At 45.1% G+C, this 16,448-nt stretch overlaps 1 protein-coding gene across 6 annotated transcripts in view; it reads left to right on the plus strand.

Moving 5' to 3' along the window:
* Positions 1–15,970, plus strand: part of LOC147612302 (E3 SUMO-protein ligase SIZ1-like) — a 62,676-nt gene extending 46,706 nt beyond the window's left edge. For 3 of the 6 annotated variants that reach the window (XM_086782910.1, XM_086782915.1, XM_086782913.1), the window contains exons 8-16: positions 928–1,015; positions 11,741–11,816; positions 11,922–11,995; positions 12,119–12,226; positions 12,303–12,458; positions 12,988–13,092; positions 13,973–14,053; positions 14,152–15,382; positions 15,519–15,970. In XM_086782910.1, coding sequence (XP_086639036.1) covers positions 928–1,015; positions 11,741–11,816; positions 11,922–11,995; positions 12,119–12,226; positions 12,303–12,458; positions 12,988–13,092; positions 13,973–14,053; positions 14,152–15,382; positions 15,519–15,655 — 2,056 coding nt within the window. In that variant the 3' untranslated portion in view covers positions 15,656–15,970. The remainder of the gene's footprint in view (positions 1–927; positions 1,016–11,740; positions 11,817–11,921; positions 11,996–12,118; positions 12,227–12,302; positions 12,459–12,987; positions 13,093–13,972; positions 14,054–14,151; positions 15,383–15,518) is intronic. The other 3 variants (XM_086782911.1, XM_086782916.1, XM_086782914.1) reach the window with 1 other exon arrangement.
* Positions 15,971–16,448: the final 478 nt, after the last annotated feature.

Genomic DNA, 16,448 nt, shown 5'->3' on the forward strand with positions numbered 1-16,448 from the left:
CCTTATGGGGGACTTCAATGCACGGACACAGAGCCGACAGTGCAACATTTATGATTTCGAGCACCCCGAGGTGATGCACACACTAGAGGTGGAGGACACGGGAGCTTGCAGGGTGTCAGAGGACATGGGGCCGGATAACACCAGATATGGTCATCACCTACTTGAGTTGGGAGCCCGACACCATCTCGTTATTTATAACGGGATGAGACAATGGCAGGATTCAGTAGCACTAACATGCTTTCCACGGTAAGGGGGAGGTAGCACAGTGTATTACCCTTCCATGTCCTCCTTCTGGAAGGGTAATACACCAAAACCCACAGGGGAACCTGAAGGGGGAAGAGACAAAAGGGCTGGAGAAGGGAGAAGAAGGGGCGAGGCTAAGGCGAGGAGGGGCGCCGCAGTGCAAATGAAGGGGGCAGAAGTGGTAGGCGAGGGTGAAGGAGGAGGAAGTGAAAGTGGGGGGAAGGAGAGGATGGCAATGTCCAGGAAGGAGGGAGAGCAGTGGCGATGGCGATGGCATGGGAGGCAGGTGCGCAGCAGGTTGAGCTCCAGCTCATTTTAAAGCTCTTTAGATGCAACACATCTTCTGCGAACTCACTGATGGAAAGAAGCACACATTTCTCAGTAGACGAGAACAGCCACAACACCCATTTCTTTAGGTTTTGTTCTAAGAAAAGGGACTTGAATTTTGATTTGAAAATATCCCATAGAGGACAACAAATCAAGAGTGAAAGGACACAATTCTGAAAGTTTGATTATGCTCTTTGAAGTTACTATTGATGAGGAATGCTAATATTTATCTATTGCTTTGTGGAGGTATACTGATGTGAGAGGTTGTGTTTCAGGGTCTGTTCTGACTATTTGTCATGCCCTTGGATAACAAAGCAGAAAATGATGAAATTCTTGTTTTAATTGTACTATATACAGATCCAGCACACTGCAGAATTTGGAAGCATCATTTACGCTTAGTGGTACTGATCGAGAACTATTATGCAATCAAAGTTATGATCTTCAGGTTATAATCTTAGCTTTTGGCAGATTTTTTTCTTGACTATCATGCATCATAGTAAGAACACTTATTACTCATCATCATTAGATCTATATCACATGGCTCGGATTTGACATTCCCAGCTCATAGCTCTAGTCTTTGTTTTCTTTTGTACCATGATGAGATTACATGGACATTATTGTATCACTTTTGGTCTCCTAGACCCAGAAGACATTTAGTATAACTTCCTTTCTTTCTCTCTCTCCAACCACATCTACCGCCAACTCTAGGATGTGGAACCTACTATCCCTCTGAGGAGACTCCGAGAACATTGGCCCCCCACACCTATCACCTGCGTGGACACATGGCACTCCTATGCACGCTCCCTATCATATCCCCCATTAGCCACCCCTACCCCCACCACCAGATCCCCACCCCAATACCTCCACCTTCTTCACAAAGGGCATGGTCCTCAAGGCCATTCATAGACTACGTAATGGGCAAGCCCAGGAACATGAGGGACTCACTTCCGAATACATCTCGCATGCCAATGATACCCTGGCGCCCCTACTAGCCTGCATGTTCAATAGAGCCCTTTGTGAAGGATTTCCACCCTCTTGGTCCACCAACACCATCACCCCCATCCTGAAATTTGGAGATCCACTTGGTCCTAATAATTACAAGACGATCATGATTGGCCACACATTGGCCAAACTCTATGGATCGGTGCTAGAGGTGGATCTCAATTCATTTGCAGAGAGACATGGATGCAGAGCCTCAAGACAGGCAGGCTTTTGGAGGAGCTACTGTACCCTTGACTACATCTTCACCCTCCATGTCATCATCGAGGAGGGTAGAGCACGACATCAGAGGATTTACTACTGCTTTGTGGATTTCCACAAAGCTGTTGATATTGTAGCCTGAGCCCGCCTCCTACACCGTCTACAGGAGATAGGAGTCCCATCTGACATGGTTTGGAGTATCATCGCTCTCTATAAGTCCGCCACCGCGCAAGTGAGATCCCCAAGAGGTACATTGCAGGAGATTTCCAGTGTTGGGTTTTATGCTGTGTATGCACCCAGAGGAGTGCTAGTGATCATCAGTAGATTACTGGGGCACTTTTTACTTCAGTTAGTGGAGGTTTTTTCCCCCAGTTTAGCTCAGTTTCACTTATATGCAGTTTATAAGTGTTTTGGTCCACCCGCACATTTATGGCCGGACATGTGAACACTTATCTTTAGGGTCACTATCATGTGGCTATTGTACTTCACTTTCATCATTCAAGCAATAGACTGAAGTCGTGTTCTCTATGTGTGTTGGTTTCCACGCCTGTTTGTACCTTCTGTAAACCCTAACCCTAACACCCATTTCCTTCATTTGGTATCAGAGCATTGAAGCTCTGCCTTGCACTGCCCGTACAGCAGCTTCAGAACCTGCCGCCCGTACTTCTGAGCGCCGTACACCTGTGCGCTTGCTGCCCGTACACCCAGTCTGCGCCGCCTGCATCGCCTTCAGTTACTGTACCTGCCCGTACAGTCAAGCGCCGCCTTCAGGTACTGTGCAACGCGTGGCCTTGCTTCCATACCTGGCGACTGTACAAACCTGCCCAGGCTGCATACTTGCTTCTGTACCTGATGTGTACCTGCTCGCCCAACACAGTACTGTACCTGCCCGTACAGTAAGCGCTACCTGCACAGTACTTCCACATCATCAGTCCTGTGAAGTACAGTCAACCGTACTTGCACTTTGGTGATCTGTACCTGCAAAAATACCACAAGCTACACAGTCATTCAGTTGTAAGCATTAAAATTCAGTTTTTGGGCATTTTTATTTTCTCTGTGAAAAATATACAGGCACAACTGGCAGATTTTCTAGCAAAGAACTATACAGGTTTTTTGCACAGTTTGGGTGCAGCAAATTTGGGCATTTTTGGGGCATTTTGGCATTGTGTACGCCATTTGCTGCTCTACTCAGTCATTGGTGCATTGAGCTGCACATTCAGAGGATTGAGAGTGCAGGCATATTTGGGTGAACTGTATTCAGTGGAGTACAGTTATTATCAGGGTTTTTGCTATTGGGTTTTTTGGTAAACAGGTACAACATTGTGCGTAAAGCATAATGGCAAATCAACAGCAAAGTGATGTATTCACATATTTGTCTAAGGAAGACAAATTGGATGGCACGAACTACTCCTTGTGGAGTTTTATGCTGAAAAATGTTCTTGTGGCAAAAGGTCTTTGGGATTTTGTTAGTGGTGATGAACCACGTCCTGGTCCATTGGCTCCAGAGACTCCTCCCCAAGGGGGTGCTCGTGGACGAGGACAACAGGTACAGGCTCCAGGACAGCCATTGCCTGTTCAAAGAACAAATGCTCAAAAGACATGGGATGCTAGGGATGCACAAGCTTTGTCACTCATTGCATTGTCAGTACAGAGGTCCATTATACCTCATATTCGTTCAGCTGGCTCTTCACAGAATGCATGGGTGACTTTGGAGCAGATGTATGCTGCTCGTAATGAGGCTAGGATCTCATTTTTGAAAAGAGAGCTGGAAAATCAGAAAACGAATGAAGGAGATGATATGTCTAGCCACTTAAACAAGTTGCAGGATTTGAGAGAACAACTCATCAATGTGGATGAGATTATTCCTGAGACACAGCTTGTGTCCACCATCTTGCACTCTTTGCCAAGATCTTACTTGGCTTTTCATACCTCTTTGAACCTCAGCATGAGGAATGCTGTTGAACCCCTCAAGTATCAGGAACTTGTTGCTCTCTTACTACAAGAGGAGCAAATGAGGAAGAATATGAATATGAACACAAATGCTGAACAAGCATTTACTACAGGTCAAAAGGGGAAAGGAAAATCTCAGCCAAAGAGTGCAAATCAAAATTCAGGTGATGGTGGTTCTTCACAGGATACCAAGAAAAGTGATGGACAGCCCAAGAAGAAGGGCAAATGTCATTACTGTAAGAAGCCAGGTCACTACATCACTGAATGTAGGAAGAGGATTGCCAAAGAGAAGGCAAAGGAAGCTGGGATGTCTGTTAATGATGCTTCTAAAGCTCCTACAGAGACTGCTTCTTTTGTTGAGGACAGGGATTACTGTTTTTATACATGCAGCTATGATGCCTCTTGGTCTTCAGAGGCACTCAGTTTGACAGAGCATGCATGTACTTAGTATTTTGATAGTGGTGCCTCAAAGCATATCACATCTCGCAGTGCTCGCATGGGGCATGTAAATTTTGGTAGTCTTATGCTTATGCAGCGACATAACATGTTTACAGATCTACCTCTCATGGAGAAGCCTCCAGATCACATTTGTGAAGGATGTATTTTGGGAAAAATGCATAGGTTTTCCTTCCCACATGATCAGGCTCTAAGAGCAACTGCAAAGTTGCAACTTATACACAGTGATCTTTGTGGTCCCATGCAGACGAAGTCATTAGGTGGTTGCTTTTATTTTGCAACATTTATTGATGACTTCTCTCGTATATGCTGGGTCTATCCTTTGACACAGAAATCACAGGTATATGATGCATTTTTGGCCTTTGTAGCACTTGCTGAGACATAGTCAGGATGCAAGGTGAAGACTCTCCGTTCTGACCGAGGGGGGGAATATATGTCACATATGCTGAATTCCTTTCTTGGGAGTAGAGGTATAAAACATCAGTATACTACTCCTTACACTCCGCAGCAGAATGGGGTTGCAGAAAGAAAGAATCGGTCACTCATGGAGATGGCCAGATGTATGCTAAAGGCAAAAAGGCTACCACATATCTTTTGGGTGGAAGCAGTAATGTGTGCTTGTCATATTTTGAATCGATGTCCCACAAAGGCATTGGTTTCTATTACTCCTTTTGAGGCTTGGCATGGCCGCAAGCCTTCTGTATCGTATTTTCGTATCTTTGGGTGTCTTGCATATGCACACATACCCAAAGAGTCGAGGAGAAAGCTGGATGATAAAGCCACAAAATGCATTTTTGTTGGGTATAGCCGTGAGAGCAAGGGCTACAGGTTATATGACCCACTATCCAAGAAGATATTCACTAGTCGGGATGTGATTTTTGATGAAAAATCAGAAATATCCATGGCTGGTTATGAGGCAAATCAGGCTGAAAATGATGTGTTTGAAGATCTACTACCCATGGAGTTTCATTCCACAGTTGGTGATCCAACTCATGAGGGTACAGGACAGCCAGCAAATGATGTAGGTGGTGCAGAAATTCAGCAGCCAAATGAGCCAGAAGCTGAACCAAATATGGGGCAGCAGGCACCACAGGTCAGACACATACCTAGATGGTATTTGAGGACATTACAGGACAGCCATTTAGAGGGTCCTCTTGCTGGTCGTACTTGTAGGGAAACAAGGACCAATGAGCATGCACACATCATGGATTTGAATCTGGTTATGGCAGCCAGTTTACAGGATAACGATGAGCCTGATTCATTTGTGGATGCACGAGATAATGTGCATTGGAACAAAGCCATGCAGGATGAGCTTGATTCTATTAAAAAGAATCAAACATGGGATTTGGTTGATCTGCCCAAAGGCAAGAAAGCAATTGGTACTAAATGGGTCTATAAGTTGAAAAGACATGCAGATGGATCCATTGACAGGTACAAAGCCCGTCTAGTTGCAAAGGGCTATGCACAGAAGAAGGGCATTGATTATGAGGAGACATTTGCTCCTACTTCCCGTATGTCGACACTTAGGTGTGTCATTGCATTGGCTGCACATCGTGGTTGGGTTGTTCACCAGTTGGACATAAAGACTGCATTCCTACATGGGGACCTCGAGGAGGAAGTTTATGTATTTCAGCCCATGGGATTTGCAGAATATGGTCATGAGGGGAAAGTTTGCAGGCTGAAAAAGGCCTTGTATGGTTTGAAACAAGCTCCACGAGCTTGGTATGCAAAAATAGATGCTTTTCTACTCACTCAGGGATTTGTGAACAGTCCATCAAAGGCCACTCTGTATGTAAAGAAAGAAGAGACAGATCTGCTGGTCATCAGTCTTTATGTGGATGATCTCTTGCTCATGGGATCAAATGATGACAAAATTGCAGCTTTTAAGGAGATACTGCAACAGACATTTGACATGTCTGACTTGGGCCTTGTACATTACTATTTGGGCATACAGTTTGTGCAGGATAACAGAGGCATTGGGTTGTTGCAATCACGTTATGTTGCTAAACTTCTGGAGAAGTTTAAATTTCAGGATTGCAAGCCTATTAGTACTCCTATGGAGCCTGGGATGAAACTGTCACTACAAGATGACAGTGTTTCCTTTGATGCCACTACATATGCTCAGGCTGTTGGGTGCCTTATTTACTTGTGTAATACAAGGCCAGATATTCAGTATGCAGTCTCTCAGTTGAGCAGATTCATGCACAGCCCACGGTTGTCACATTGGCAAGCTGTGAAGTGTGTATTCCGTTATTTGCAGGGTACCTTGTCTCTTGGATTGCTTTATCCTGAGGGGGGTGACATGCAGTTACACGCTTACAGTGATTCAGATTGGGTTGGTGATTTTGATACCAGACATTCCACTAGTGGAAATTGTTTCTTTCTTGGCTCTTCAGGCATTTCTTGGCTAAGCAAGAAACAGACCACAGTGGCCACTTCGTCTTGTGAGGCAGAGTACAGAGCAGCCTACACTACTACTGTTGAGTGTGTTTGGCTACGTCGTCTCATGACTGATATGGATATTTCAGTGGAGGAGCCTACACCTATCTATACTGATAGTCAGAGTGCCATTGCTGTGGCCAGGAATCCTGTGTTTCATGCTCGCACGAAACACATTGAGATTCACTATCATTTTGTTCGGGAGAGACTCCAGGCAGGAGATATCAGTCTGATCTACTGTCCTACAGATCAGAATGTGGCAGACATCTTCACCAAGGCATTACCACGTCCGAAATTTGAAGCATTCCGCAATGCTTTGAATTTGTTTCCTTTTGGTGGATGATGTACAGTGATCACATATCACTCCAGGGGGGTTTGTTGGGTTTTATGCTGTGTATGCACCCAGAGGAGTGCTAGTGATCATCAGTAGATTACTGGGGCACTTTTTACTTCAGTTAGTGGAGGTTTTTTCCCTTAGTTTAGCTCAGTTTCACTTATATGCAGTTTATAAGTGTTTTGGTCCACCCGGCACATTTATGGCCGGACATGTGAACACTTATCTTTAGGGTCACTATCATGTGGCTATTGTACTTCACTTTCATCATTCAAGCAATAGACTGAAGTCGTGTTCTCTATGTGTGTTGGTTTCCACGCCTGTTTGTACCTTCTGTAAACCCTAACCCTAACACCCATTTCCTTCATCCAGCACTATTCGGGTGAAACAGGGCTGCCCTCTATCACCCACTCTTTTTGGCATCTACATTGATGAGATCTCGAGCTTCATTGACGGATTAGGCGGGGCCCTTTAATCTCTAAACACCTACCTTGGCATATGGCTGCCTCCAGGGTTGGGTGACCACACATCGGCAGCCCACGCTCTCATGAGGCTGTTCGAACTAGGGATCCATGTCACACAGGAAGCCAAGAAGTTGACATTTGCAGGCGCCTCACCAGCACGACCGTCTGGACAGCCAAGCTCATGGGAGACACACCTCATACAAGAGATCAACAAGTTGCAAATGGAATATGTGATGCTTAAGGAGACGTTATTGCAAACCCAAGTTCGTCTCTCCAAGATTGAAGCTCACCTTGCCATACTTGAAGACAAGCCAGATCCTATCTCTCAAGCTAAAGAAATCGCCAGCAAAGAGTAATCTGAGATCGAGGAGAAACTACAAGCCGTAGGTATGACTAGTGAAGTAATTTCCACAATAAAAGAAGAAGAGTACGAAGAGGCAATAGTGCGCCACATTTGGGTTGGCGGTTTACCCGAGGGGTGGCATCAAGTGGATGTGATCGAACCAGAGGAGATCAAGGCTGATGATTTCATCACTGAGGCAAACAAATGCATAGGAGATCAACCCGAGTTCTCCCGTTCGTGAATATTGGGAAGCCATGGACAATAGAAGCAAAAGGTAAACATGCCATTATGAAGTATTTTAACAAAGAAGAAAGGATAGAAGTCCTTAAACAATCCAAATCTCTCAAAGGTACAAAGCAATGGATTACAGATGAGCTCACACCCACACAGTCGAAAGAAAAGAGGAGAGAATTAGCTAAAGTCAAAGTTGCTAGAGAAGCAGAGAAATGGGCTGTCTACTGGGAAGGACGAGCTATCATTGAGGAGTTCCACACTCCATGGCCTCCCGATGACCGTAGTTCTACAATAGTATGCTTGCTTAGTTCATTTTTTGAGTTGGTGCCTATGAGCACATTTTGGTGCCCTAGGTCATGATGTTCTCCCATATGATCCGCAGCAAACCATCAGTCCCACACCAGATTATACAGGCAGAGTTTGTTGCAGCCCCGATGGTAGTGGAGGCACTCTTCCAGACAGTCACATACCTCCATCGCATCAGTCACATGGATCCCCACAGGTACCCGAGGCTTGCCCTGGAGTCCTCCAGACAGCTAGCACTTGAGGGGCATTCTAGAGTATGGTATGCACTAGTTTCCACTTGGTTCTCAGTATATGGGCTCTACATGGACCGCCTACCCCCCCTTCAGTACAGTTTGGACTCCCCTTTTTTCCGGCTGTCTCACGAGGATACCAACCGGGTTATCCGGTCAGATCTTCTTAGCCTCTACACACATTGCACATGGATCACACCCCCGGAGCTCCCCACGAAGATGCACTTTTACAGAGACCACTTCCTCACACTCACTGAGGATGGATTCATCCAGCAGCCGGGCTACTTGAGTGTTCACATGTCCCATGCCATGCGGATTGCGATTGGCCAGATACGGGTTTCTTCCCACCGCCTCAGAGTGGAGACAAGTAGAGCTGAGCGCATCTTCAGAGCCGGGAAGCTCATACGGACACCCAGAGAGGAGAGGATCTGCCGACTATGCCACACAGAGGTTGAGACGGAGGAGCATTACATATGCCGCTGCCCAGTGTACTATGAGATCCGCGAGAGGTTTCATTGTCTATTTCGTGAGGGATTCGGTCCACTCTCCAGGATCATTGACTTCCAGGACCAGCGTTGCCTGGGCCTCTTCCTGCTTGAGCTCCGCAGACACAGGGACACCTTCTTGAGACACAGGCCCCAGCCACCCTGCCCCCTCCCTCGACAGCCAATCATCACCAGTTTCTTCCGAACCCAGGAGGTGGAGGACACCGACACAGTGGATCTTGTGGACCCTCCACGAGCTGCTCCGGACCTACCTCGCCCGAGAGGAGTTACCTCGGACCGAGCCTATGCACTCCAGTGTGCCCGACGCCCTCGACCCCCCACGATCACCTCATCAGCTCCACAGGTCCAGGACATGCTCCACCGCCATTGAGCTACCTTTCCACGTGACATAGCTGAGGGAGACCTCTCGGCCATACTCGTCAGCCCCATGCTTGACATTTTGGAGAGTGGTATACCATCTACTCGGAGCTGAGGTTGCTCCCTTGTTTTTATGTTCTCAGTATTCCATGACGAGTTTCCATGGATAGTTTTGTATCACCCCAGTGAGATAGCTATATTTATGTTTTCATTCTGTTTTATTTTCCATTCCATGATGAGATATGCCATGGACAATATTGTATCACTTTGGTCTCATAGGCCCATTGGGTCTTTAGTAGACGCTTAATATATCTTTCTTTCTTTCTTTCTTTCTCTCTCTCTCTAGACAGGAACCCAGCCGAGAGGAGTGACACTAGACAGAGTCATCGAGCTATGTAAAGCCCGACACCCCCAACCCTGAGGCCCCCACCCACGCTCGCGTCACCAACAGGAGGATCAGAGCCATCATTTCCCACCACCATAGGACTTTCTCTTGCCGGCTCAGCTCTACTACATTGGGTACCATGATGCAGTGCCCTATGCGGGATATTTTAGGGTGATGTGAGAGCTTGACGCTCCTTGTATTGGGATTAGCGTTGGCATTTCAGCTCTTGTTTCTTTCTTTTATTTTTAGTACCCATGATGATGTATTCCATGGACATGATGTAATCTTTTGATCTCATAGGTCCTTTTGTAGACGTTAATATAACTCTCTCTCTCTCTCTGCTATGTCGGGACAGAAGTCCTAGACCTCAAGGTATCCGTAGCAGATCCAGATGGCATGGGAGGATTTGAGAGATCATCACAAATCACCAGTAGATACCCTCCAACCAGTTCACCCACCGAGAGGAGCTTGTCTTCATGCTTCAGCGGCCTATGAGGGATTTCATCCACTGAGGGTCCGACTATACCCTCACACATTCATGATCCTCACATGCCCAGAGATGTCTCTGTGGGGACACTTTCGTCTCCTCTTAGTAGCTTCCCAGTTTTCCCATTTTCCCATGTTACTCTTGATCTCTTGATCTCTAGATGTATAGATCTTTAGATCTTTTCTCACTTTTTTTTGTTACACACCACTGACATTTGTACTTCATCTGACTAGATTATTGTAACTTTTGGTCTCATAGGTTTAATACAGATTTCATTTCATTCCCACTAGGGGTGGGAGATAGTCCCAGCTCACAGATTTCTTCCAGAGAGCTATGCCAGTGCCAGCTGATGTACCACGTGGGGTGACCGCACAGAGAGCAGAGGAATTGAGAGCCAGGAGGAGACCTAGACAGACTGGACACAGAGCACCCCGACTCCGTCACCAAGAGATACCAGCTATCCGGATGAGACACCAGATGGAGACACAGGAGAGGCTAGCTCGCTTTCATTCAGGCTCAGGGTACATGTTCACGCCACTCACAGCCTCAGCATCGACGATGTATGATATCTTATATCCCTATTATGGCACTGGATGGAGTTAGACATAGATCTGCATAGCATGCTTGTACTACCCCTTCAGCATATAGAGATGCATCTTGCCTTAGCACTCCATCCACATCCACATCCCCACCCCCCTTTTTCTTTTCTTCCGATGACCGGAAGAACACAGTTATATTATTTTTTGTCTCATAGGCCGCCGACTTTGGCCTCTTGTAGACGTTAATATAACTTTGGAGGACATTGAGGATATCCGCCATCGACCGATGAGAGACATCTTTGGATAGTGATGTGTATGATGCTTACCTTTGTTGTTGGAGTTTTCCTCCCAGATGTTATCCATTAGGAGCTCCTAGTACCGTACTTTTCCTCATAGTTGTTTCAGTTTCAGTTAGTTGTTTAGTTGTTTTTAGCTTTTCTTACACAGACATTGTATCAGATCCACCAATTGTTGTAACCTTTTTAGGTCATTTTGGCCTTCTGAAGACGTTAATATATCATTTCATTTCATTTCTCTCTCGGATTCGACATTCCCAGCTCATTGCTCTACTCTTTGCTTTCTTTTGTACCATCCCACTAGGTCTGTTGAAGACATTTAATATAACTTTTTTCTTTCTCTCTCTCTCTCTCTCTCTCTCTCTCTCTCTTTGGTCTCATAGGCCCATTGGGTCTTTAGTAGACGCTTAATATATCTATCTATCTATCTTTCTTTCTCCTCCCCCAACCCAACACCCCCCCCATCCCCCCCCGCTCCCCCCCCCCCCCCCCTTCCCCAGGTGGTCCTTTTCCTTCCTTTCCTTTATGCGGATTGATCGTTTTTGGAGCTCTTTAAAAGAATTGAGAAACTCAAGGCTGAAATTTTTGAATTAGACCTAATGTGCTCCTCTTTTTTTTTTTTTTTTTTTCTTCTTCTTCTTCAGGTTTGGTGTGTGCTGCTCGGCGATGAGGTTGCATTTCGAATGCATTGGCCTTGCAAGGCAGAATTGCGAGTAAATGGTGTTTACTGTGCCCTAGCCTTGCCTTTAGGATTAGACAAATGGTCTACAATGCAACTGCAGAGATTTTGTGGCTTCCTCTGAGTTTGTCGATGCATGGTAACAGGTGTTTTTGTTCGTGTAACCAATAGACCAGGTGAGCAGAAGCTAGGAGCAAATGGTCGTGATGATGGACCTGTGGTAAGGTTTGGCTACATTTCAAGTTCCAAAAATCATGAAATCTTTGAAATAATCAAAGATTCTTTTTTTCAGTGCCAGGCCTTGCCTTAGCTCTTTGCATTATGCCCTGACATGGTATTGCAGATAACTGACCACACGAGGGAAGGTTTAAATATAATATCCTTTTCTGCCTATGATGGAAGGAGTTTTTGTATAGGAGCCCGAATAATTCATCGCTTGACAGTAGATCAGGTGTGGCATCAACATGAGTGTCTAGAATGTTGGGTTATTTTGTAGGAAGAAGGTTTGACTTTGCATTTGTTTCCAGGTTTTTGACTGCATTCCAAGTGAAACACAAGGTGAAAGCTTTGATATGGCACTTTCTCGCGTGCGCCGTTGCATTGGTGGTGGTGGTGGTGGAGATGATAGTGATAGTGATCTTGAAGTAATATCAGAGTGTGTCACTGTGAATCTTTGCTGTCCTGTAAGATCAATTACTTTCACAATCATGTTCGATACCGTTTTTGTGTGTGTGCGTTTGTGTATGTGTGTTCTTGTGCGTGAGGCATGCATGTGCATGTATGTGTGTGTGTGCACATGCGCGTGGGGGTGCGTTCTTTAGTGGTAGCCTTCATCATGGCTGAGTCGGCTCTTCACCTTTGGAGAGGTGATAAAACTCAGTTTGATGGTTTATCTGTGGAAATTTTTTTATTAAGGTGACATATTTTTGTGCATGAACCTGCACCTACTCTTAAGCACTAAGGACGCGAGTGGGGATATGTAGTCTATGCTATGCATGATGGAATTAATAATTTGAAGCTTTGTGAGTGGAGAGTCAAGATTGCACTTTGGTTTTTGTCAAGTTTAGGAAATAACCTGAGCTTTTCATTGTTGTATGTTTGTTATAGCGAAGCTGCTAGTCTAATTTTTTTGCAAACAGGCCTTATGTGCCAATATTGGCCAACTCCCTCTTTTGAAGCATACTGATTTGAGTGTTTTGTTTTTCCACATAGATGAGTGGTTCCAGAATGAAGATGGCTGGGAGGTTCAAGCCTTGCATGCACATGGGTTGTTTTGACCTGCGCACGTTTGTGGAGCTTAATCAGAGAGCGCGCAAGGTAGTGCTTTGCCTGTCATCTTATGTTGTTGTTTGCATGATGAGCTGCTCGAGAATATTGCTAAGTTGGACCTTGGGGTATTGTCCCATGCTTTCCTTTCCTTGGATTGGGTTGTTTTTCCTTATTCTCTAAGGCAGTCAGGCTAGGACCAACAATCTAAGTGATGGGCCAATAGTGTGTTGTGTCTCTTTCTATTCTAGTATGTGGGGTGCATCTGAGGTTGTCAAAACAGTGGCCTTCTGAACACCAAATATTAACATAGAGTTTTTAGAGCAGGTCTTTCATAAACATATTATTATGGTTCTGAACTGGCTTCAGCAGAGTTATAGTATTGTGGGCGTTCATGGACAAAGCGCGTGGGTACTTCATAACACTGAGCAGCATTACCATCGATTCCGCTTCAACAAGGCCATTATTTTGTTTTCATCTCAAAAAACATGTTATGCACCTTGTCATAGTGTATGAGCCACATGTAGAGTTGTCCCTTCGTTATGGAGAGTGTGTGTCATTGAATCATAGCATGTTGGATTGCACCATGTGGATACATCTTTCATTTTATTTTAGGTTGCTTAGGGCCTTCAAACCTTTATGGTTAATCAGTTAATAAGGTGGGTCTATCAGGGTTATTTTTTTGGCATTTTTTTAAATAGCTTTTTGCTCTTTTGAGGATGATCAAGGTCTAAATAAGTGTAATTGGGGAGTCATAGTTGTGAAGGATTCTGATAGAGGGCTGAATTGATGATGGACAAGGCCTGAAATATTGGGTTGTGGCTTTGGTCTTGTTTGCCTTATTGCATAAAATTTACTGCTGCATTCATCCTCTTATAATGAAAACGAAGATGTGCTATTTTTAATAACCAATTCTTTTCACCTGTTTCAGTGGCAATGCCCTATCTGCTTGAAGAACTACTCCTTGCATGATCTCATTATTGACCCATTTTTTACTCGAATAACTAGGGCGGTAAGAGATAAACGATCCATATCCTTCAAATTTTAGTTATCTGCTCCTCAACTCCATTCTTTTGTCATACAAAGCTGTGAATGGTTAACACTGTACAGTTGAAAAGCTACGGAGAAGATGTAACTGAAGTTGAGATGAAGCCTGATGGCTGCTGGCGTCCTAAACTAGAAGGAGATGCTAAGCTTTGGGAGTCTTGGCGCTCACCTAAAGGTTTGATTACCTCAGCAAATGGCGAAAACAAGTCCACAAACTGTCATGGAGTTCTGAATGCAGTGAAGGTAGATGAAGGGTCTTTATTTGAAAGGGTGCCACTCAAGACAGGGTTAAAGAGGACACAGGATGGGACTTGCCAGGTCAATGGCATCACAGGGCTTGCAGGCTTGGCAACAAGCAATAATGTGCTTGGACATAATCTCCAAGCTATAAAGGACTGGGCAAGGTCTCAAAGTAGTACTGAAATTGCTAGCAATGAGGATTCTAGTGTAAATCAGGAGCCCAATGAGCTCCTTAATCAATTCAAAAGGGATGAGATTGAAGTAAATTCAGTGTCTATGGAAGCATCAGTAAATGCTTGGCCCACTGGGCTGCTTGCTGGGGATCTAGATCAGTTGAAAACTTCAGAAATCATTTTCTTGAGTGATACAGAGGAAGAAAATGCAAATGAGTACAGTTTGGGAGCTGGAAGGTTGGCTTCCTTCCTAACAGCCAAGATACAAGGTGATGGCAGAGAGCTTGCACCTGACTCGGGGAAAGAATTTGTTCATGGTGGCTCAGAAACATTAGTGCCGTTTTCTACGGTGGGCTTGTTCCAAGGAAACCCAAGTGTACCTTTGGGTTTGGCTCTGCATTTAGATCAACAGGATTTTTGGCCAACAGAAGCACATAGTGGCGCTTTTGAGTTATTTAGCTCTGTATCTACGGCACCTCAAAGCTGCCACCCTCCTGTTTGTCCCACTCCTCTGCAAGCACCCAATCCAACGTACATGGTATCAAGTCAGCAACCTAGGGAAAACATCATGCTAGAAACTACTTATTCTGGTTATAATGGAGGAACTGAAAGTTTCATGGGACCTGATTACCATGGTCAAGTCATAGTGGGCACAAGGGGGTTGGCTTCAGTTGTTTCATCTTTGCAAAATTTTCTACCTCATCAACCAGCCAGATCTGCAGTTAAGCCTACTGTGCAGCCCCTGGTGGCTTTTCATGAGGGCCTACAAGATGGGTGGTTCTCCCTAAGTTTGGGCAGTAGTGAATCGCTTTCGAATGCAGTGGCTCCTCTATATGAGCCATCTCAAGAAAGAACACAACTTGATTCTCTTCTTGACTCAGGTGCAAATTTACAGCTCATGCATTTTATTATCAAAGTGGAAACGTCAAGTGTTGAAGCAATAAGCATATCCAAGGTGGTTAGTTTATCTGGTTTGTAAGCACAAAAGGTAAATATGTGTTTTTTCTTTGCTGGCAGCATCAGCTCTTCTTGACTTGAGTAACCATGGAACTCAAACAGATGAGAGTAACCTTTACACAACAAAGGAGAACAAGGGAAGTACTAAAGACCAACCTGCTAATCACCCAAGGAATCATTTTTTGAGTAGATTCTGATTCTGGTTAAAGCAACAGGAGCCTTCAAGTAGTGCTGCTATTGAACTGGAACACTTCAAGGTCCCCTGCTCTATGGATGAAACTCCTTGGTAGTGTCCAGGTACTTTGTGGATGCACTGTCATACAAGAGTATAAGTTCTTTTGTGGATGCACTTTTTTTCCTTTCCCTAGCCAGATTTTGGTATATTCCAGTCAATAGTCTTCTTGAATACTCTGTTAGGGGCTTACCATTGTCAACCTCGTGAGTCATATGATCAATTACTCTGCACTAAGACATTTGCTTCAATATTTTTACAAGTACTAGCGTCTTGTTTCTCTTCTGTGTGGAAGGCATGCAAGCAGTACTTGTGGCTGGGGGTTTGTCGCTGGTTTGATGGGCTGCAAATATTACACATGGGGGCTGGTCATGTAGACATACAGCTTATAAGGCTGGCTGTGGGTGGCTTCCTATCTTCACCCCATCCCATCCCCCGTCCTTTTATAGAGAGAAGGCTGGCTGGCACACAGCGAAGCTGCTCCAAGGTGACACCAGCCTCTCCCTGCTGTGTGCGTGGTTTCCTCCCTACCTGTTATGTCCTGTGTTCGGACATAATGTGTCTAGCATGGAGGCCGGCCAGACAGTTACTCAGTGTGAACTGGATTATGGGCTATATAGTTGGGTTTGTGGCTCATTTGTGGGGGAGTTCCTTTGTGGGACTCAGGGAGAGGGGCCTCCCAAGGGCGCAGCTACTGGTGGTTAGCCCACTGGCTAGTCGCCCAAGTGACAATGGTGAGGAGTGGGGGTACGTGGTAT

The sequence above is a fragment of the Cibotium barometz genome, chromosome 45, assembly GCF_041138505.1.
Source record: "Cibotium barometz isolate CiBa-2024 chromosome 45, ASM4113850v1, whole genome shotgun sequence".
NCBI lineage: Eukaryota > Viridiplantae > Streptophyta > Polypodiopsida > Cyatheales > Cibotiaceae > Cibotium > Cibotium barometz.